We start from the raw sequence: 23194 nt of genomic DNA on the forward strand, positions 1-23194 counted from the left end.
TGACGCCACAAAGTCGACAGTTCAAAAAAAATGTAATTTTTGCATACTGTTGCCCTTTAACCTGTGTGTATTTGTCTGATGTTTAAAGCAGCTGAAAATGACATTTACTGCTTGTATGTTCTGTTTCACAAAGAAGAGGAAAAGGAGGAAATTGCTGTAAATCTCCAAATGTTCAATTGCAATGCACACTGGGGCACATGGACAGCAAACTATTTTAAAATGAAGTCATTACATGGCATGTTTAAGTTCAACTTTACAGAAAAATCTGTAAGGTGAACTTACACTTATATTTGCATAATATATCTGCCTTCATCTTCATTGCAATTTTTTTTTTTTTTTTACAGTACTGTGTATAGAGTATTTGAATTCTGACTTGATTTCCTGCAAACCTGCTTTGGGTTCCAAAGTAAATAAGGCCAGTGACCAAAACTGTTGGCAACTTCAGTAGGTCAGTGATGGCAGGCCACAAAAAAATAAAGTATCTCTCTGAAGCCCAATTCCAGCCTCAGGAAAGTGGTGTACCTATGATTAGAGTGGACTTCTTTTGTAGTGCTTTCTATTCTTTGTGCCTGTGTTCCATGAGCTGTGCCTTGAATGCTGCTGTGAAGTTTGTGGCTGCTAAATAACTACTTTGGTCTGGATGACACCCAGAAAATTTTGTTAAGCAAGTGCAAATGTGTTACAAAGTTGAGTGTATCGACACTAAAGGGTAAATTCATTAAAGTAGAACTAAAGGCAAAACCTTTTTTAGTTTTGGATAGTGCAGAGGGATTAGAACACATGTTTTTATTGCCATATGTGCCCCGTCAAGGAGATTCACCCTCCTATTTGTCCTGTTAAACATTATCATTGAAAGTGAAAAAATCCAAAATTTCCCTAAATGTCTTTCAGGACAGCACCTGAGAGTGGCTCCACCCACTAAGAAACCGGAAACACCAACTCCTACAAATTTTAAAAGGAGGCATCTCCCAACAGCACGTCAGTTTGTGTTTCCTCTGGCAAGGGAACACCTAATGGGAGTGGGGGTCTCTTAGGTCTCTTAGGTGCTGTCCTGAGAGGCCAGACTGCCTACCCCACCATACCTTTTTTTTCCTGAATACAGGATCGGATTCGGATCAGCTTGGGAGTTGAGCAGCTCGTCGGAACTGTGCATGCGCAGTTCAAAGCCGACCAGGTCACAGCTATTTTTACGGGCACTTTTGCCCGGACCAATGAGAGCTCAGCACAGCGATTAGGGTGTGCCTGGGCACACCCTGTGGGCACGCCTATGGCGCTCACATTTCAGCTTTGCTGTACAGAGCCTGCAAGAGGCTTTTACCATGTCAAATTCAGGGACTTGCTTGCATTAAGAAATACACCTAAAGTAGGAGAAAAGCTGAACACTACCTATTTTTTAAAAATGTACCATCCTGCATATCCGGAGTACAAAAGACCTTAGTACTTTGTTTTTTTAATCCGCTCTAGGCTGGTCACGTGATCCTCCAGCTCCCCTGTGTCAGTGAACAGCTGCAGTAGGGGAAAGGAGAGAGTGCAAACAGCTGAGCCATGGGAGCCTATGGGTGATGTCATGGCTCCTGGCATACACAGCTGTTGATCACTTCCTTACAGAGGGTTGGCAATGCTGCCAGATCACATGACCACACTGGATTAAAAAAGATAAGGATGCAGATCTTTCTTATACAGGGTATGCAAGATAGGTAGGAAGAGGGGGGTGGAATAGTTTGTGTTTAGCCAGCCATAGACCGAAATTCAACAGCTTCAGCAGGAACCAGATTAATTTCAATCCATGTAGGGGCAGGCTGATTGTATTGAATTCAGTCCAGCAGTGATCATTGTATTGTTGTCTGGGAAATCTTGCTCGGTTAGAATACAATGTTCAGTTTTTTTTTGTTTTTGTTTTTTTTTACAAACCTGTCTTACTTGCCTGATCTGTGCAATTAATGCACGGACCAGCACCAATCTTTCTTTTCTTTTTTTTTTTTTTTTTTTTTAGGGTCCCCCACCAGTGCTCCTGGCCCCTCCCCCTGCTGACTGCCCTCATAGTAAGCTGCGTGTGTCCTTGGGGGGGCCAAGAGTTCGGTGCAGTGGGAGATGGGTAAAGTCTCAAAAATTGCCCAATGCTATGTTTGCCATCTCCCACTGCACCAAACTCTTGGCCCCCCAAGGACACACGCAGGCTGCAGTTTTCCTACAAGCTCCTGAAACAGGTTCACCTGACAGTACCTCCCCCACAAGAAGGATCACCTTTTTATTTCGGCCGCTATAGAGCGCTCTGATGTGGACCTACATGGAGCTAAGGAGAACTAACTACCCTCCACATGATATGTCTCTCCACTAGCCACCACTTTCCATGTGTATATTTGTTTGTACAGACTGTTTCACCTTTTAAAGCTCTGATGAAGAGGTTATCCTCGAAACGCATCAGACATTCTTTTAGCACTTGCCCCTGTCTGGGCATGTCCCACTTGTAACACTACAAATGTATATGTTGTAACCCCCCCTTCACAAAACGTAGTATGTTTATGTTTATACTCCTTACATGTATGTATTTTATTGCTTATGAATAAACTGTATGATGTGATGCCAGTGTCTGATCACGCGCCTTCCATCCATTCCTCCCAAACTTATCAAATCACCTGTGCAAAATGGTAAGACTGAAAACATGACCTGTTGGGGCACCTTGAGGACCGGAGTTGAAACACTGGTCTAGAGTTTGGCTTTAATTGGCATGTGAGGAAAAGGGAGCAAAGATCCTCCCTTCCTTACTGCTGAAATCTCAGAGCACTGAAATTCCTACCACTGTTACTGCTGGATGCCCAAGAGACTCAGGGAAAGGAGTGCACAAATACCAAATGTGGGCAGTGATGTCCTGGAGAACCCCTTCACCAAAATTTTCTGAGCACCTAAAGCCATGTGCAAGTGGCAGGGACTCTCCTCTGTGCTCAATTACGGTTTAAGCAGTGAGAAAAGGGGTACTTGTGCTCCCAATTTTCTATTACCTAATAATGTTGGAGGGACGCTCCAAAGGACAAAGAAAAAAGCAGATAATTGGGTAGGAGATGACGGCTAACTTGCTCTCTACTGATATAGATACTGTGTGATACCTTTTAGATATCACCGAGACCTGGAAATGTAAATATTACACTCCTTGGACTGGCTGTTGTAACTAAACTGTGCATTTTATGTTCTCAATGGACATGCCTGTATGTCCTTTTTTGTTTACACCTAATGTGTGCACAATGCTACTGTTCCCGCTGTCATTAGAAATCTGAGAACATAGGCTAAAAGCACAGAGCTGATTGGAATGGCCCTGTACCTTATGATTGCTGTGATGGGCAATTGCTGTGATCACAAATTTAAACTATGTAGTACTCCTTTCTCTCAATGAAAGTGGGAGAAAAAATGTTACCAGCTGATTGCAGGAAAGTCAACGTGGTACCAATATTTAAAGGGGGGCTGAGACCTAGCCCTGAAAACTTCAGACCGTTGGCCTAACCTCAATAGTCTGTAAGCTATTGTAGGGAAGAAGGGACTATATCCAAGATTTTGCTAATGAAAACGGTACGATTTTAGTAGTAGTCACCACGGATTCATGAAAGCTCATTCGTGCCAGACCATCTAACATTCTATGAGGAAGTGAGCTGCCATCTTGATGTGGAATAGACTCCCTCAAGAACTGGTTGTGGCCATTTAGAAATAAAAAAAAAAAAAAAAAAAGCCTGGCTTCTTTCCTAAATACATAATATAACTGAGTACTCACATTTTTTTTTAGGTAAAGTTGATCCAGGGAAAATCCGATTGCCTTTCCGGGAATCGGGAAGCAATGTTTTTCCCCTGCTGTTGCAAATTGGAAAATTGGATCATGCTTTGCTGTGGGTTTTTTTTTTTTTTTTTTAAATTGAATTTTTTTTTTTTTTTTCAATCTACTATGTGACTATACTATCTACTATGTAAGTATACTATACAAATGGCTCAATCTCAGTATTTGTGGATTTAAATACACAGCAAGATGTGGGAACCTTCAAGAAGACCTAAATAAAATAATGGGTTGGACAACTACATGGCTAATGAGGTTTAATGTTGAAAAATGTAAGGTAATGCATTTGGGTGCTAAAAATACGAACACAAGCTACTCGCTAGGGGATGAACCTCTGGGGGAATCCAGGATAGAGAAATATTAGCGAGTCCTAGTAGATGACAGGCTCAGCAATGCCAGGCTCCTGCAAGCAAAGCCGACAGAATATTAGCATGCATTAAAAAGGGAATTTACTCCAGAGATAAAATGATAATCCTGCCACTCTACAAGACTCTGGTCCAGCCACACCTTGAATATGCCATCCAGTTCTGGGCACCAGTCCTCAAGAACGATGTGCTGGAACTTTAAAGTTCAGAGAATGGTAGCAAAGCTAATAGACTAGAGCAGTGATGGCAAAACTTGGCACCCCAGATGTTTTGGAACTACATTTCCCACAATGCTCAACTACACTGCATGAGCATCATGGGAAGTGTAGTTCCAAAATATCTGGAGTGCCAAATTTCTCCATCACTGGGCTAGAGGATCTTGGCTATGAACATTTAACTTATTCTCTCTGGAGAGGAGACACTTGAGGGGATATGATGGCAATATACAAATACCTTTTGACCCTAGCATAGGGAAATACTTTTTTTCAGTGAAATGGATTTTAAAGACGTGGCCATTCACTGAAATTGGAAGAGAAGCAGTTTTACCTTAAACTGCGTAGAAGGTTCTTTACTGCCAGAGTGGTAAGGATGTGGATTTCTCTTCCCCAAGTAGTGATATCAGCAAGGAGCGTTGATAGTTAAAAAAAAAAAAAAAAGTTAGATGGGCATCTTGACAAACACAACATACAGGGTTATGGGAATTACTATTGACATAAACACATGCACACTCGCACACCACAGGTTGAACTGGATGAATTTGTGCCTTTTTTTTTTTATTTTTTCCCCTTACCGATGCGTAACTTTGTAAGGAAGATTTAATTCATCAAATCCTTTTGACTGCTGCAGAAAATGCTGCAATTGAAGGACAAAGGGTTTTTAAAGGGTCCCTTACCACAAATGTTGTGGGGGTTTAAGGTGCCAGCAACTACCAATGATGGCGGTAGGGGGGAGGAGGTTAAAATGTCACTAATCATGGTTATGGAACTGTTCTGGGGGGGGGGTGTTTAGTGTCACTGACAACCAATACTTGGAGGGGCTGCAGTGGGGTTTTTTTTTTTTAAAGTAGCACTAAATGATATCCTTCTCCACAAAAAAAAAAAGAAAATGCACATCCGCTATTTTTGATTTTGGGAACTCTTTCTTACTGTGTGTTTCTGCCTCCTTGTAAGATCCACTATGGGCTCTTTTTCCCCACTCGCTTTTGGAACAAGCAGTGCATGCTAGTTTTAGCTGTGTTCCCTGCCATGTGCACATTACAGGTCACATAGTCCACAGTGCTGCTGCAGAGAGAGCAAGAAGGTGCCTACATTTCCCACTTCATGTTAGGGGTCTCAAGATATGTAGACCACAGCAGCAAATTAAAGGAGCGTGGAGATTTGGAAGAGGTGGAGAACAATTGAAGCAACTTTTTTGAGTTAAAAATACAGTACATTTCTTTTAAACCAGAGTTTGGTGTCCCTTAATAATGTTACCAACCACCGTTTGTAGGATTGTGTTTTGTTTTGGTGGTGTGTGTGTGTGTGTGTGTGTGTGTGTGTGTGTGTGTGTGTGTGGGGGGGGGGGTGTTTCAGTGAATTTGACCACTATTTAATTATGGGCTTGTTTTGGATGGAGAGGGGGGAGTGGGTTAGTCTTTTGTGGCTATCCAAGACCCCTAGCCATTGCACTGAATGTATTTCAGTGCAATGCAGTTTCATCCCCCAGGGGACGTCCATTCATAATGGAAGACTTGAATTGGCTTCAGTGAGGGGCTGTTAAAAGCCCAACTCTGGGAAACATGGAAATTCTCTCTTGCATGGAGCTGTGCCCGCACTGCAAGGGTTAATGTCTGGTTTAGTTCTAAGAGGCATTGAAAAGAGAATTTACTTGCCCACTACTCTGCGCTGCTAGACTGGCCCGTGTAGTTTCTTCTCCCCATACTCCAGCAGTCTAAGATCCCGGCATCTTCAAGACAGATGCAGGGGTTCATAGTCCTGCATTGAATGATGGAGAAAGGGGGACCTCTGTCCACCAGAGAAGTGGAGGATCGGGTAAGTGCTTTTTGCTCTTGTGGCAAAAAGTGAGATGGGGTGTCTGCTTTCCATAATGGGGTCTGTTGAGTGTATATTTATTAATAATAATATTATTTATTATTGTATATTGTCCTGACCTATTAATAGTCATTTAAAAAATTAGAAATGAATGCCCTAGTCTGTTGCCACCTAAGCACACATCTTTTCAGCATTCCGTACCATTAACTATTCCAATCGGTGCACAACGCTATTAGCTTTAATGTTCCATACAGTTTCCTTGCTTCATTACAACTGAAGCCTATACTGGGAAAAGTCTGTTCTAGCCTTTGTTTTCTCCAGCACACAAACGGTAAAAAAATGGAACAGCCTGTTTGCTAGTTCTGTAGCTCCTGTTTAAAATCAGATACAGGGAGCCTTCATGGCTGGGAAAGTACAAGATGACTACTTTTGGCAACATTGATTGTTCATTTTAGGTTAAAACGAAGATAAGTTGTGCAAGCTGATGGATTTGTCTCCTGCACAAGTAAATGCTATTCCCATCTGGATTGTGGGGTGGGAGCTCTAATCTGCTCTGTAAGATAAATTCAATGGTCTAAATACAAGTGAGTTGTATAGCATTAAAGTAAGAGAAAGACTTCAACTTAAATAAATTGTAGCATATTGAAAGCCTAAAATAGTGGAAAACCGTTGCCTTCCCCCATTTAAAATGAATGTGTACTTTTTTCAATATTCAAATCTCATGTGTTGCCTTTTATTTTTGAGTGGTCAGAAATCTGATTTTTTTTTTTTTTTATTTAATCTTTTTTTACCTGTAACATTTCTGTGCTTATTAATGTATTGGCTGTATAAAATTAATTATAGAATGGTTTTCTAACTCTTCTATAGTATTTTAATGGCAAAGTGATTTAGATGGGCAAATATTACTTTTTGGGTATGTTGAAGGGCTTCTAATATGCATTGTTGCTCATCTAATAATACAAAGGGTCTCCAAACTATGGCTTGCTGCCAGATTGTATCTGGCCTGCAGCTAGTGTTAGCGGCCGGTTGCCCATGTCTTCAGGTCAGCCCCCCCACCCGTGAGCAGCCAAGGAGGATCCTAATCTGATGGGGATTCTGGCAGACTTTCATGGTGACCCTGATGGAAAGGTGACTGATGAGGGCACCCTGAAGTAAGGGGGGACTTGGATGGGCTCAAGTTTAAAGTTTTTTGCTTTGTTTTTACAAGTTCTTTCTTGGTGGTTCTGAATCATAGCATGCCAATTTCAAAAAACCTCCAGGTAAAACTTATTTATTTTAAAATGTCATTCATTTTTAAAACTGATTTTTATTTAGTCTATGAATATTTGCGAAATATAGGATGTGGCCCTCGTAATGAAAAGTTTGGTGACTCCGGTCTTAAAAGAAGCATTCAAAATCTGTGGCTGGCTCTTTTTAAAATGTATGTCTGTCTGGTTAAGTTGGCGGCAACTGTTTTCCCAAATAGGAAGTGAGAATTTATCCAACAGCAACACAGGATTTTTATTTTTTTTTAGTAGAGGCTGTGAGGAATTTCCTTCGACTTTTTTGGTGCGGTCTGTGCTTCAGCTGCAGATTTCAACTGTTGTCACTAGAACGGTATAGAACGGGAAAATGTGAGACTATGGCAGTAAAAACCTTGTAGGGGTTCTAATCCTTCTACCCTACTCACTGGACTTGCACTTCTTAATATAGAAAGCCATGCTGAATCTGCCCTCCTCTTTCTCACAATATCCTGTTGACTGACACATGATGTACAGGAAGAAATGGTCACATTGGTTCTCAAGGACAGTTTTTTTTTTTTTTTTTTTTCTTGATTCAGTCCTGGTCATGTATAAATGAGTGGCCACACACAGGTCTGTTTTGCATATACGTACATCATGCAGCCTGGATGACAACTATAGGCTCATTAACACTTTTCTGCATTGGAAAAACGCCAGGAAACGCTAGGAAAAGGAACCTAGAGGGGAGTTGCAGTGAGCTGGTATAAAATGCAGACATTTTTATCACAGTACACAGGTATGTCATTGCACAGCTGTGCAGTGAACCATACTGCTATGCGGATATATTTTTGTACACTTCAAAAAAAAATTGAAACGTTTTTTAAAAAATGAAACCTTGTGATAAACTGATGTGTACCACACCACCTTGCGACTCCCTGCAGCCAAACGGACAGTTGCCAGCACACTGAAAGCGTTTAGCATGCAGCCTGTTTTTAACCAGCCCCAAAAATGCAAATATTAAAAATTTAAACTGGTAAATATACCACAGCTGGTGCATACAATTGGCCAAATATCTCCAACCTGGAAGTAAATGCTGATTTTCAATAATGGCTGACTACAGATGGTTTTGTCCTTCTGTTGAGACGTCAGTAAAGGCATTCTAATCTGTGAGGTAAGAAATACCTGTAAGTGTTTACATTTGGCATACATGCTTATCTGGTTCTGGGTCCACTTTAAGACCTGAAATGACCACGTTTGCTCTCAAATACCCTTTACCTCTTTTTATAGTTTGAAGGTTTAAAGCTCAAATGCAGCCAAAAATTTTTGTTTTGGCTAAGCGCCGTTGTCAGGGTTTTTTTTTTTTTTTTTGTTTTTGCCATCTGTGTTCCTATTAGAGATTTCCTCTCACTTCCTGTCAGGACAAAGTAACGCAAAACTTCTCCATTGGGGACACAAACACATTTAGCCTTTTTATATATGCAGTATATTTTAGTTTGAAGTCGCAGGGTTACAAAAACATCAACACTATTCTAGTTGCGTTTCATTAATCTCCACAATAACCCATTTTTCAATAAACTTGAAAACACATGAAGAAAATCCATAAATGGAGCTATATCTCCCCAAATGAAGAGCCATTGTCTCTAATAACTATATGATGTTGTACTCTAAAACATCACTGGCTTTAATTGACAGCAGCGAGAACCAAAAGCTTCTGCTGGCTGAGCAAAGCCTGTAAGACCAGGAAGTAATGCCCCGTACACACGAGCGGAATTTCCGTCGGAAAAATCTTGGATTGGTTTTTCCGACCGAATTCCACTCAAGCTTGGCTTGCATACACACGGTCACCAAGTTCTGTGAACTTTCGACCTTCAAGAACGTGGTGACTTACAACACTACGACGAGCCGAGAAAAGAAGTTCAGTGCTTCCGAGCATGCGTCGAATTGTTTCCGAGCATGCGTGTTTTTTTGTGCGTCAGAATTGCATACAGGCGAACGGAATTTGCGTCAAGAACTTTTTCGGGCGCAAAAATAGAGAAGCAGCTCTTTTGCTGGTGGAAATTCAGACAGAAAAAGTTGGATGGAGCATACACGGTCGGAATATCCGACCAAAAGCTCCCATCACACTTTTTTTGTTAGAAATTCCGACCGTGTATGCAGCATTAGAGGAGAGAAGAGCTGCAGATAGGGCACTGTGCTGGATCGAATAAGGGTTCAGGTAAGAGGTGGGCATGCGTGCGATGGTGATCCCCAAATAGGTTTTGGTTTTATAACCACTTTAAGGAGTAGGAAAAGAAGAAAAGTAGGAGTTGTGCAGCAGAATTGGGTAAAGAGAGGAAAAGTTAAATGAAAATATAGGAGAAAGTAATGTAAAGAATTAACCTCCCCACGATGATGAATTTATCCCTGTAAGCGTACTTGGCATGTTACAAATACTTGGTTCAAGGGCCAGCGAGAGCTACAATATATTCACTGGAGTAAAGAGAACGAGTTTCAATAAAACCACTTGCAGCGGAAGGCCTCATGACATTATTTAACTGCTGTGACTTGCTGTCTTAGTGAGGCCAGCACTCCCCACCCCATTTCTTTTACGAGTGTCTCAGTGATGCCAGCAATCCCCACCCCATTGCCCAAGACCGCAGAAAAAAGTGACAGAAGATTTGACTCGTATACCTTTGTGCATATGGACTTCAGCATGCTTCCAGTTGTCCTGCATCCAAACATTGCACATTGAGTTATTTAGATATTCTTAACAAGCAATGAAACCATTTTAAAAATCCCTGACCCCTCAATCTGCTTCTTGTATGAAGTAAGATTTTTAAGATCCGTAAAGATTTACATTAGAGGGTTGCCAAGATTTTGGTGTAGTAGAAAAAAAGTAATCGAGAAAAGTTAAGCTTTCAGTGCTTCTGTTATGAACTTTTGAAGATTCGTTGTTGCATGATGCCTACAGCTACAGAAGTGAACACAGGCTTGTTTTTTTAAAACGCATTTACTGCTTGTTTAGAATATGAATACTTTGATGTGCATAGTCTGGGCATAAACTTTAAAGCGGAACTACAATGCCTCCGTGCACTTTAAACCAAAACTGCTATTTAATTCATTTTTAATATTCAAAGCAACTGCCCCCATCCATCCATGCTTTTATTTTGTGGCGAAATCGCTTTGAAAATGTAGCATTTACTACCTGGAATCCATCTGCCCTTACCTCAGGCATTAAAAGCAGGGGTATGTGCTTAGCTGAGAGCCCCTCCTGAAGATTCCTGGGATATGATAGAATTTGCCTAGGCATAGGAATCAGGAAGTTACTGAAGGCCCCCTTTCACACTGGCACCCTCGCTAAGCAGAATACGCTTGCTGGGGGGGGGGGCACGCTTGGTCCCCTGGCTGAGCAGGTGGATGACAGGTCCGTGTTTGCTCCGCTATGCAGAACACACTGACAAAGACCCGCTCTATTCTATGGGGCAATCAGATAGAAACAAAGAGGCCATTCATTGGGCAGGTGGGGCATAGGACCACAATCTGTTTTTGGCGATAAGGATTGGATGGTGGTGGGTGTCAGCAGACGTGACCGCTGACATCTGCCGCTCCATAGACTAGGTGGACCAGATCAGACCCTCCAAATACTTGACAGGCAGACCTGACGAAGACAGCCCATGTGAAAAGGGCCTAAGGATTAAGAATAGTTAGTTGATTGAGAGAGCAAAGTTTCACTTTTTAAGAGTATTTTTCCACAGTGCGCTTTAAGCATCTGTGTTGAAACTTTTAAAGCAATATTCAGCTTTAGTTTTCAAGAAGTTAAAACAAGTTGCTGGTAAGTTTCAAGGTGCAAGTGTTGGGTGTTTGGAATTGTTTAGATCAGGGATCCTCAAACTACGGCCCTCCAGCTGTTACGGAACTACACATCCCATAAGGCATTGTAAAACACTGACATTCACAGACATGACTAGGCATGATGTGAATTGTAGTTCCTGAACAACTGGAGGGCCGTAGTTTGAAGACCCCTGGTTTAGATGAAGCATTGGAAGAGGTGACAGTTTGGGCCCTGCAGCTTAATTTTCAGTGATCTGTTTGGGTATTGGAGGTTTATATACCTGTCGATGTCACAGAAAATGGATCCTAGATTTCCATTGTTATTCTAAAAGCAGTGCACCCAGTTTAGCTTGTATTTGACACAGCTGAAGCCATAGTGGTTGCTACACGTTATTGTATCATTGATATGTCTTGAGAGAGTGTGGGATCTGATTTTCCTATTGTGGAATATAATCCTAAATACTTTGGAAGATAGGTCAGATAATATGTATTTGAACCTTAATAAGGATCCTAAAGAAATCAAGAAGGTTATACAACTGACATTCTTGTTACTAACTTTCTATCATAAAAGCAGTTACTGAAGCTTGTCTAAAGCCCATTTACACTTGAGCGTTTGAGCTCTAACGCTCGGAGTTAAAAAAAAAAAAAAAAAAAATTCTGAAGGTGGTTTACCCCTCCAATTCACAACGCCTGGAGCCAGACACCTGAAACTCCAGTTTTGAAGCTACTTTTGTAGCCTGATTCAGGCAAATTGGTGCATTTATGAAGCTGCTAAAAGCAGAAACACCAAGCCAAAAGAGAACCATCTGTTGCAACGTCTGTTACGAATACAAAAACACCAAAGCTCAAACGCTATACAAAATGCTCCACCCAAAGCCACACGAAAACGTGCAATAACGCAATGCTCAGGTGTGAATGCAGCATTAGAAACAAAGTGCCTGGATGAGGCGTTGTATGTTCGTATCTTCAAAATGCTGGTCTTCAATGGCCAATTTAATGAACAGGTATCATAGTACAGAAAATCTTGTATACTAAAATTCTAAGTTTGTCCTTTTGAAAAGCATGTTTTTTTTCTCTAGCCTAGAAAGACATTTCACCCTGTCTTTGCACAGCGGCACTAATCTTGCGTTCTTAACCAGATTATCCAGTTTGCACACATTTTGGCTTGTCATAATGTTTACCTTACACCTGTATTAGCAGCAGACAACTACAGCTTTCATCACTTCTTACACTAATTCTTGTTGTCACTGATTAGCCAGTTGACAAGTTTTTCTTTTTCCACGTACATTCCTACAAAAGTGAGAACAAAACAGAGCAAGAATGTGTCTGCTACCACTACATACAGAGGGTATTTGAATATTTTTGAGCGAGCATGATTTGCTACAGTGCCAACCTATTGGCAAAGTAGTTATTCCTGCTGTCAAGTCAAACTGAAGTCTTTCATCACATTGCAGAGAAATAATGCACTGTGTCAGGACATGATTGCAGAACGTCTCACACAAAACCTAGTCATGATGAGATGAGAACACTTAATCATGTCTTTTTAAGGGAAAAATGTATGTCAATTGTTGACTTTTCTTAATTTTTTTTTTTTTTTTGCCCTGGCGTAATTCTGTGTTAATTTCTTGATGTTCTAATACAGTATTTGCATAAATATTAATTGGTTTTAGATTTTTGAATGAAAATATGTGTGTGTGTGTGTGTGTGTGTATGTGTATGTGTATAAAGATTCAACCTCAGCTCTAGGTAATAGAAGACAAAGTTAAACAGTTGACACTGCTATTTGGTGTGCCAGAAAATGAAACGTTCTCTCTCTATACCTATATCTAAAATCTCTATTGTTAAAAAAATCACAATCTCAATTCAGCCCCCTCATGATCTTAATCCTGCATTTCCACGATTCAGTGTAGAGCCATTCTCTGCTCACAGCTGTCAAAAAAAAGACAGCTGGTGGTCCGTCAGAAACGGCGACCCATCAGCTAAGCTAATGTAAGTGACGTTCCGTCAGCTTAAGTGAGCGTATATAAATATAATTGTCATCCGTGATGCTGTTTTGATACATTTTGAAAGAAGCTGGACGCCAGCAGTAGGAAGGTAGCGGAGGCCATGTTTGGTACACCCTGCACTGCTCAGCGGTAAACCTTTTTAGGCTTTGAAAATTAAACCTCCAAACAGCATCACAGATGTTTATATACTATTTTGATATATGCTCACTTTATTGCTTAAATTACTGTGAATTTCAAGACTTAGCTGGGTGTAATAAGATGTCCGCTGCCTTCTTCTGACCGCAGCTATTCTGTCAGTTTAGCAAACCTGACAGCGGTGGACGCATGCGTATCTGACAGAACATCAGTTCAAATCAGTATTTGTCAGTTAAAATCAGGTAAGTTAAAAAGTTAAAATCCAGTATTTTTTGCTAGAAAATTCTTGGAACCCCCAAACACTAAATATATTTTTTTAATGGAGACCCTAGCGAATAAAATAACGTGGTTATGTGTTTTTGTCACACTGTATTTGCTCAGCGGTCTTTCAAAAGGATTTTTTTGAGAAAAATACACTTCAAAAAAAAAAAACTAAATGGTAGTTAGCCCAGTTTTTTTGTATAATGTGAAAGATGACGTTATACCGAGAATTGTGATCTTCATTATAACATCTCAAATGTTTTAGGCAGGTGGGAAAAATGCTGTAAATTTAAGAATCCTTTCAGAAATTTATTTTTTTTTTTTTTTCCAATTCACAAAAATGAAAGTAAAAACAGGAGAAAATGAAATCAATATCTGTGACCACCCTTTACCTTCAAAGCTGAATCAGTTCTTCAATTCTTCTAGGTACACTTGCACACAGGTGTGGAGGAACTCAGCAGGTATGTTGTTCCAAACATCTTTGAGAACAAACCAAAGATCATTAGGCCGCCTCAAATCCTTCTGTCTCTAAATGTAATCCCAGACAGACTCGATGTTCAGGGCACTGTGGGGGGCCAAACTATCACTTCCAGGACTCCTTGTCCTTTACACTGAAGCTAGTTCTTAATGACATTGGCTATATGTTTGGGGTAGTTTCCCTGCTGCAGAATAAATTTAGGACCAATCGCACGCCTTCCTGATGGTATGGCATGATTAAGTATCTGCCTGTATTTCTCAGAATGGAGGACACCATTGATCCTGATCAAATCTCCAACTCCATTTGCAGAATTGCAGACCCAAACTTGCAAGGAACCTCTACCATGCTTCACTGTTGCCTGCAGACACATTATTATACTGTTCTACAGCCCTTCCCAAACTGCCTCTTGCTACAGCCGAATATTTCAAATTTTGATTCATCAGTCCTGAACACCTGCTGACCCTTTGCTGCACCCCACTTCCTATGTTTTTGTGCATAGAATATGGAAACAAGGCTAAGCGACTCAACTATACATGAAGAAAATCTGTCGTTCGTTCTCCAAGCTGTTTGAAACTACCTACCTGCCAAATTCCTTCAACTGCAAGTGTACCTAGAAGAATTGATGCAGGTTTTGAGGCAAAGGGTGGGTCACACCAAATATTGATTTGGATTTCTTTTCTGTACATTTTACTTTCCATTTCGTTAAGTGATAAATTATTCTATCCTATTTTATGAAAGCATCTTTTTACATCTTTTACACTTGCTTTGGCTTCAACACACCTAAAGGCGCCTACCGCTTCAACATGCTTTTGTGTTTTTGAAGCTTCAGTGGTGCTTCGATGAGCTTGGAAGATGCCCTGTGTGTGTGGATATCTGCTACCTGCAATTTCTCCAAAACAAAGCTAAGCTAAAGCTGAATTAAAGCCACTCAAAAGCTGCAGGTGCTTCAAGAGAGCTTTGTCATAGACTTATATGGAGGCTTTGAGGCACCACTAAAGTGACATGGGTTATAATTTTTGAAGCAAAAGCAAGGTGTAAACTGACTAAGCTAACCATTGTTAGTGACGGGCTTCGACTGGCGTTCAGGGAGCTTTAACAAAGCAAGTGTAAAATAGCCCTGGTTAGCCTTAAAAACCTGACTGGAGTTGTAACCCTTCCACACTCTATCCAAGATTTAAAAAAAAAAAAGGCTTATGCTAGCCATACACCAGTAGAAACAAATTGTTTGCATTAATTTAAAAAAACGAACAGGCGAACTAAATATCCAACGTGTAATGACAGAAAAATAAACCGTTCAATGGACGTACATGAATCGGTTTCTAGTTTATTTTTTGTTTGGGTCACTTATGCTCATTACCAACAGTTACATATTATTTTTTTTTTTTTAATGGACAAGAAACACATTAACCTTTAAAAAAAATTTTTATTTTTATTTTTTTATTTTTTTTTTGCCCACTCAGCAGAAGTTTTCCTTTGCTTTTTTTTTTTGCCTTAAGCGTTGCAACCGATTCACGATTTTTGTGTTTTTAAAGGGGTTGTAAACCTTTGTGTTTTTTCAGCTTAATGCATCCTGTGCATTAAGCTGAAAAAACACCTGGCAGTGACCAGCCCCCCCCCCCCGTTTTACTTCCCTGTGCCCTGGAATTTCACCCGGTGGAGATGCGCACTTCCTCTGCCTTGGGTTCTAGGCTCTTGATTGGATAGATTGATAGCAGTGCAGCCATTGGCTCCCGCTGCTGTCAATCAGCCAGTCCAGCATTTATGGATGCATATGTTGGACTCGGGAGTGTGCCCGCAAGGTAACCCCCTTGGGAGAGCGCTTCTCCTAGGGGGTATCTGATGCCAAGAAGAGCTGTGAGAGTCGCTGAGGGACCCCAGAAGAGGATGTTCGGTGCCACTCTGCGCAAAATGAGCTGCACAGTGGAGGTAAGTATATGTTTAAAAAAAAAAAAGCCTTTACAATTTAAAGTGGAAGTCCACCCAAAAAAAAAAAAAAAAAAATTAAGCCAGCAGCTACACATACTGCAGCTGCTGGCTTTTAATAGGATACTTACCTGTCCTGGAGTCCAGCGATGTCTGCACCGCAGCTGATGTTTCCATCAGCTGTCGGGTGCTGCTGCCGCCATTGCGGGTAAGGGAACCCGGCAGTGTAGCCTTACGCTTCACACTGGGAACCCTACTGTGCATGCGCAAGGCTCTCTCATACTGGCCTGGCGACAGGGGGAGGAGGGGGAAGCCCCGTGGTGACATCATGGGCTGCTGCGTGGACTCCCAGAAGTGGGGACAGGTATCCTGTCCCCCCTCCCCCAAAAGGTGCCAATTGTGGCACCGGAGGGGGAAGAGGAGACAAATGAGCGGAAGTTCCACTTTTGGGTTTAACTGCACAAAAAGCAAACAAACTGACCAAATGACAGATTTTTTTGAATGTGTTTTTTTTTTTTTTTTTTTTGTCTAGTGTTTGGGCACCATAAGACTTTTGCACACCAATGTAAATGGTTGCATGTTTTAATTTTTTTTTAGATGTAATACATTATAAATCAATATTTGCATCAAGAGAGACTCTGTTTAAGTGCAGTCATGGGCATTGGTTTAATTGCTGCTAGAGGAAAGTATTGCATGCAGTGAAAAAATTCTCTTTCTCTTTCTTCTTTTTTTCTTTTCTTTTTCTCTTTTTTTTTTTTTTTTTTTAATACATAACCATTGCTTGTGTTACAAAGGGGTTTAGCAACATGTGAAACTTAAGGTTGATTTATTATACATTCCAGGTAGGCTAGCTACATGGATTTGTCAGTCATTGGGGATGAACCATGTTTTGTGGTTTGTATTTCACAGGTGCATGGCATTGTACGTCGATCAAGCTCTTTCAACACAGGCAGGATTGAGCATCTGTACAAGAATCCACAAGCTCACACTGAAGGGAGTAAGGATATGTCATTGTTTTGTGTTTTTTATGTTGTAATAACTTTTTTTAGGAAAGTTTTCTATACTTTTAAAAAGTAAACACGTTTATAATTAGAATATATCATGTATGCCTTAATTTGTATCTAAATGCAAGAACAAAATGCATTAAATTGCAGCTTTCGGGCTCTTTGAAACAAGTTAGCCCTCTGAAGAGTGATTTCTGTTGAATAATTCTTCAGAGGGTGTTTGACAGGCAACAAGGAGCCAGTTTATCAACTTCTTACCACCTAGTTTAACCCCCAAGGGCCTTCAATGCAACCATTGAATGGGTTGCATTCAGTGGGCGATACAACCATGCAAACACAGCCAGGGATGTTTTCATTCTTGCCACAAAGAAAAATGCTGCAGCACGTGTATATCACTGTCTGTTGCCTTTGCAGTGCATGAAGTGCTTGGGGGGGGTTTAGTAAAAACACAGCTCAACTGAGAATTTTTACAGCCTGCATTTAGGGTGAAATATGCTCTAGCCCCCACCCCTCACAAACAGTGGGCGGACGTTCTTCTCTGCCTGCACAGCCTCATCATCAATTATTCACAACAATCTGTGAATAAATACTGTATTTATTGGCGTATAACACTCACTTTTTCACCGTGAAAATCGGGTGCAAATAGCATGTGCATGTTATACGCCAATACTTCAATTTTAGCTGCCTCGGAGGGGACAGGGAAGGGGGCCATCAGATTACATACAGTGAGAAACTCCTGTTTACTTGGTGGCCTCTGTAATAGGAAGTCCCGTCTCCTGGGCCTCCATTGGACCACTGTTCTGTCTATCATAGGAGATTCTCCCTGTATGTAATCTGTCGGCGCTCATCCCGCCCCCCTCCCTGTCCCTTCTAGGCTGCAGATGGGCATCAATCAGGCTGCATTGGTGTGGACAGATGAGGCTGCATTGATGGCACTTGTGAGGCTGCAGATGGGCACTGATCAGGCTGCATTGATAGCAATGGTGAGGCTGCAGATGGGCACTGACCCTTATTTTGCTTTAAAGTTCCTTATTTAAAATTTAAGTTTTTTTCCTGAAACTTCCCTCTTAAAATGAATGTGCGTGTTATACGCCGATAAATACGGTAAACTAAAAGTCCCGTCTACCACCAAAGCAGATGGCTTGTAAGTCTCAATGGACCGTGAAGGTGCTGATGCGTGCTCTATTAACACTTCCTGCAGCTTTCAAATGGAGAGCCCATGCTATGGGCATCAAAGCTGGCTAATGTGTATGAAGGAGCCTGACATTGCTCCCGTGATACACTGATCTCAGGTGCAATGCTTTGCAGGCTCCTGGGGAAAAAAATGTGGGTGTGATTGGTAGGTTTGTTTCATAGGAGGAACATACACCTAGATGATTTCCCTAGATTACATCTTTTGCCTCGTTTCCACTGAGCGGATCAGTTCGGGCCGGTACAGTTTGAATGGCCTAGAATGGTCCTGTCTATTCTGGTGAGCGTTTCCACTGCAAGTGGGACCACAAGGGGCCATACAGGGTTTAGAAAAAATGCCTCATCATAGCACAGCAGAGGGTTTTCTGTCAGCCATTCAGTGGAATGTATCGTAGCTCCGCCCTAACCAAACTGTTCAATTTTCTATGGCCCGACATCTGAAGCAGGACCCTCAATGGAGCGGTACGGTTCGGTTGTATGGGCCGCTTTCATAATGGAAACGCCCAAAATAGCGTACCATACCGAACCAAACCGATCCGCTCAGTGGAAACAAGGCATTTGTTTCTCTTTACTTGGCCCACGTTGGTAAGTGAAGAAACACAGCAACAAAATGAATCAATTTAGATAATTAATTCCATATAGATTGTCACAAGGTGGTATAAGACAAATGTTCTGTGGCCTGTAAATGTAAAATTATGCAGCCTACAGTCTCATGGTTATGGAGTTTTTATTGTCCTTTATTTCCTTTGGAAACTACTGTAGAATAACATTTTATTTTCACTGTGTAATATACTTTATAATATGGTAGTTTTCTCTAATGCACCATAAAACGGCAAACTTGGTTCATCATGTTCTTTTGCATGTATCTATCGGAGTGCCTGAAGGAGTCAGTAAAGTAGGTAACAACCATAGCTAATTGGAGCCATGAGTTGTCCTCCTTTTTGATAAGGTTATGCCAACCTCTTGAAACCATGTAATTTTATGCTTTATTTGGGTCTCTCCTGGGCCAAAATTAACAGTTTTTCAGAAGATGACAGTCTTTACCACACCTATTTTCCTGTAATTGACTGTTTTATTGACAAAGGATAACTATTGAACCCATTTTCTTACACTGCTAATCATTATCACACCTAGGGATTAAAAAATGCAAGCAGACCCCTTGTGTGCAGTATGAGGTATGGCTTAGTATGTAGTGGGAAAGTAAAGTAAGCAAATTATCCAAGGAATGGCTGTAAGAGAATAATATGTCAGAGTAATGCATTAAAGCAGTCTGATAATACTTTATTTTTCTTTCAAAGATATGAAACTACACTATGGAGATCTTACTGACAGTACCTGTTTGGTCAAAATAATTAATGATGTCAAACCTACTGAAATCTATAATCTTGGAGCTCAGAGCCATGTAAAGGTAAGTCATTTAATGCTTCCTTATGTTACACTCGCTTATTTTCATTTTATGTATTTTTTTTTTTTGTCTGGGGTGGAGCTTAAATTGGCTCTTGAGCTTGGAGGTGGAGAATTCTGCAATTGGCCCTTGCAAAGCTTTATCACATTGCCATACACTTTTACACAGGTCAGTAGGCATTTGGTTTTATAGGATGTCTTTTACCTTCAGGTTATACTGCTCCCTACCGGAGGGTTGGACACTGACAGGAAAACTGTTGGCTATCTCAGTATAAATCCTCTTACCACCAGGATGCCTCCGTTATTTGTGAGTTTCCTAGAAGGGCGGACATGTCCACTGGCGGTACTAATGTCTGCAGCCTAGAGTTGAGTTGACCTCTGCTCCTAGAGTCTATCCAGTTTTATAAGAGTTCTCCTTGGCTCTTTTGGGTGTGGCTGCATCCTTTTGTTACAACTGTGCAAGACATTGTGGCCCAATCTACCTAGTTATTTGCACTTAGCCTTGTACCCATGATCTATTCCCATTGTGGATCCAGCAGTATTTTGCCTCAATACGGCGATTTACTACTCCTGTGGACGACAGATCTGTTTTAAGGACCTGACCAATATATGGTTAGTATTCCTTTCTAGAGCCCTGTTCTGCCTGGTGGGCCCTGCTCTTCACCAACTTAGCTGGCTTTACTTTGTCAAACTGTGTCGTATTGCTCAATATCCATTAAACAAAATCAGACTACTGCGGTTGATCCATTACTTATTGAACATGCTCCACAGATGGCTGTAGCTTTGTTTCAGTTGTGATGGTTTGCTACAGGCCTCCCATCTCAACTCCTTCATAGGTCTCATGTCAATACATATGTGTAGGGAACTTTGGTTGAAGTGTTCTATTGTGGAACCCTTGTGCAGAAACCATTTGATCTGCATTTAGGGGACAACGTCTTTTCATGCCAACTCTATACGATTTGCGAGTATGCTACTGGTAGCAAGAGTGTCTGTTCCTTAAGCTTCTTTCACTGAGGAAAATAAAGTGCAAAGTCTTCCTTTCTGCAAAAACATCTATCGACCTACTTCTCAAGACTACTGTATGAATAAGCCTATAAGCCTACTTTTGGTGGGGTGTTTAGAATATGTTCAAATTCAGAAAATTCTAATTTTTAATCTAAATGCCACAGTGAATTTTAAGAAGGGGAATTTCTGAAAATTAATTCTTCCCATTTTCAAAGCTAATGGACCAAGGATTGCATTCAGAGCTAGGCTGCCATGGAGACATCGATCAATGCAAGAAAAGGAAAAAAGTAAAGAAGCCACAACATATCTAAAAGCTATAGGAATGTTCTTAAAAATAAAGTTGTAGCCCTAAATTTTTGTACAAATTGGCCAGTGGCACAACAGTTTGATAAAGTGTTAGAGCTTTTTTAGCAGTACCACACTGCGTTGTCTGTGGTACCATTTATTTACCCGCTTTTGCCATAGCAAGGTCTGCCAGGTTTCATTTGAGGTAGATTTTCTGTCCCCTGCTGTGATAGTGTTTTTTTTATCCTAGCACCTTGCAGCCCTATGCAAAAATGTAACTGCTTACCCATTTATAAATGGCACTGCAGGAGGCTTGTGCACTTATAAGTGCTTGTGAATAAAGTCATCTGTGGACAGCTCAGTTGGAGACTGTGTACAAAGCTGATCTGAGCAGCTCTGTATCTTGAGTTTACTGTAATTGGTCTCTCTATGACCAATCAGATTTAACAGTGTAGTGTTTCACTTCTGTGAATCCTCCCCATCCCCTCACAGCAGAGAAAGGGGAGGAGAGAGGAACTTATCCATGAGTCTTTTGTTATATCCTGATCACTGTGCTGATCATGCAACAGTTGATGTAAGTTTGTATAACCCTTTTACTCCCTCCTCTTCCATGTATCTTATCTCCATGCAGTCTCTTCAGTGGTATTTATAATTAACCCTTCACCGCCCATATCCTGCACATCTACACACAAACCCTGCGTATTTGCTGTATCTAATGTACGTTACCAAGCTCCATGTATTAACCACCTTCATTTACAAAAATTGTGGCAAATTGAGATCACCCTTGGTATTAGAAAAGATTTGAGTACAGTATTGCATGACATAGTGTTTCTCAGTCAAATATCACAACACGATAAAATGAAACCTTGCCTAGTAAAAGTAGTAATACAGGCTGGTACTCAAGTAGTTAAAGGCCACCAGCTAAGACCATGGCCTCAGAGCTAGTGACAGAATTCTCTTTGCTTTATCTGCACATGGGTCTCTGATGTAAAACCGCTTTTTGTTGGCCTCAACTTTGTCCTTTGGCTCTGACAATGTCAAGGGGAAGGTATAGCATATGTTGCAAATTTGATGGAAACGTCACTTAAGGACTGCCCCATGTACATTTACTGCGGCAGGGAGCCCCTTATGTGCAAAATCACGTACCTGTATTTGATTCTCGTGGATGGGTTCTGGGGCACGTGCGCTGGAGCCACGCTCCCACTGTGATTGGACACAGCGAGAGCCAATCAATGGGTCCAGTGGCCGCGATCGCTCGCTGGAGAGACAGAACGATGGTCTGCCTATGTAAACTAGGCAGACTGTTCTGTCAGACAGGAAGAGAAATCTGTGATTCTTGCTAATCAGGAACACAGATGTCTCCCTTTCTCGAGTGCATCCGTCCCCCACACAGTAAGAAAACACTCCCAGGGAACAGTTAACCCTTTGCTTGCCCCTGTTAACCCCTTCCCTGCCAATGTCATTTATACAGTCAGTGCATTTTTTTTTTTTAAGCACTGATCATTGTATTGGTGTCACTGGTCCCCAAAGTCAGATTTGCCTGCTGCAATGTCGCAGTACCGCTAAAAATCACTGATCGCTACCATTAATAGTAAAAACATTGCAAACAAGTCCATAAATCCATCCCATAGTTTGTAGACGCTATAACTTTTAGGCAAACCAATCAATATATGCTTTTTGAGATTTTTTTATTTTACCAAAAATATGTAGCCAGAATACAAATTGGACTAAATTGATTAAATTAGAATAAAAAAAAAAATGAGTGTTTTATAGCAGAAAGTAAAAATATTGGGGGTTTTTTTCCAAAATTGTCAGTCTTGTTTTATAGCGCAAAAAATAGACCGCAGAGGTGATCAAATGCCACCAAAAAGCTCTATTTGTGGGGAAAAAAAGGAAATATGTTTTTTTTTTTTTTTTTTTTTTTGGGTACAGCGTTGCATGACCTCGCAATTGTGAGTTAAAGCAACGCAGTATCGCAAAAAATGGCCTGGTCAGGAAGGGGGAAAAAACCTTCTGGAGTGGAAGTGGTTAAGGAACCCAATGGTAGAGTAAGAAATAACCAATGCAACAGACTTGTAAAGCGGGTCAGTAAATGTTTTTTTTCTTACTGAAGAGATCAAATTAAAAAGTATAAGTTCAGTATTGAAGTGAAGAAAAATGTTGCAGAAAGCCAGAAATGTTGTGAAGTTGAGGATATAGCTTTTTAGGCTGCAATTTAAGAGGGAGAGGACATGCAGGTTTAATCTTGAAATAAAAAAAA

General features: G+C 40.9%; 1 protein-coding gene across 1 annotated transcript in view; it reads left to right on the forward strand.

The window, feature by feature from the left end:
• The window catches only part of GMDS (GDP-mannose 4,6-dehydratase), an 802997-nt gene that overhangs the window by 123167 nt on the left and 656636 nt on the right, over window positions 1-23194 (forward strand). The window contains exons 4-5 of the mRNA XM_073630960.1: window positions 16955-17042; window positions 19539-19648. Coding sequence (XP_073487061.1) covers window positions 16955-17042; window positions 19539-19648 — 198 coding nt within the window. The remainder of the gene's footprint in view (window positions 1-16954; window positions 17043-19538; window positions 19649-23194) is intronic.

The sequence above is a fragment of the Aquarana catesbeiana genome, linkage group LG05, assembly GCF_042186555.1.
Source record: "Aquarana catesbeiana isolate 2022-GZ linkage group LG05, ASM4218655v1, whole genome shotgun sequence".
NCBI classification, from domain to species: Eukaryota; Metazoa; Chordata; class Amphibia; order Anura; family Ranidae; genus Aquarana; species Aquarana catesbeiana.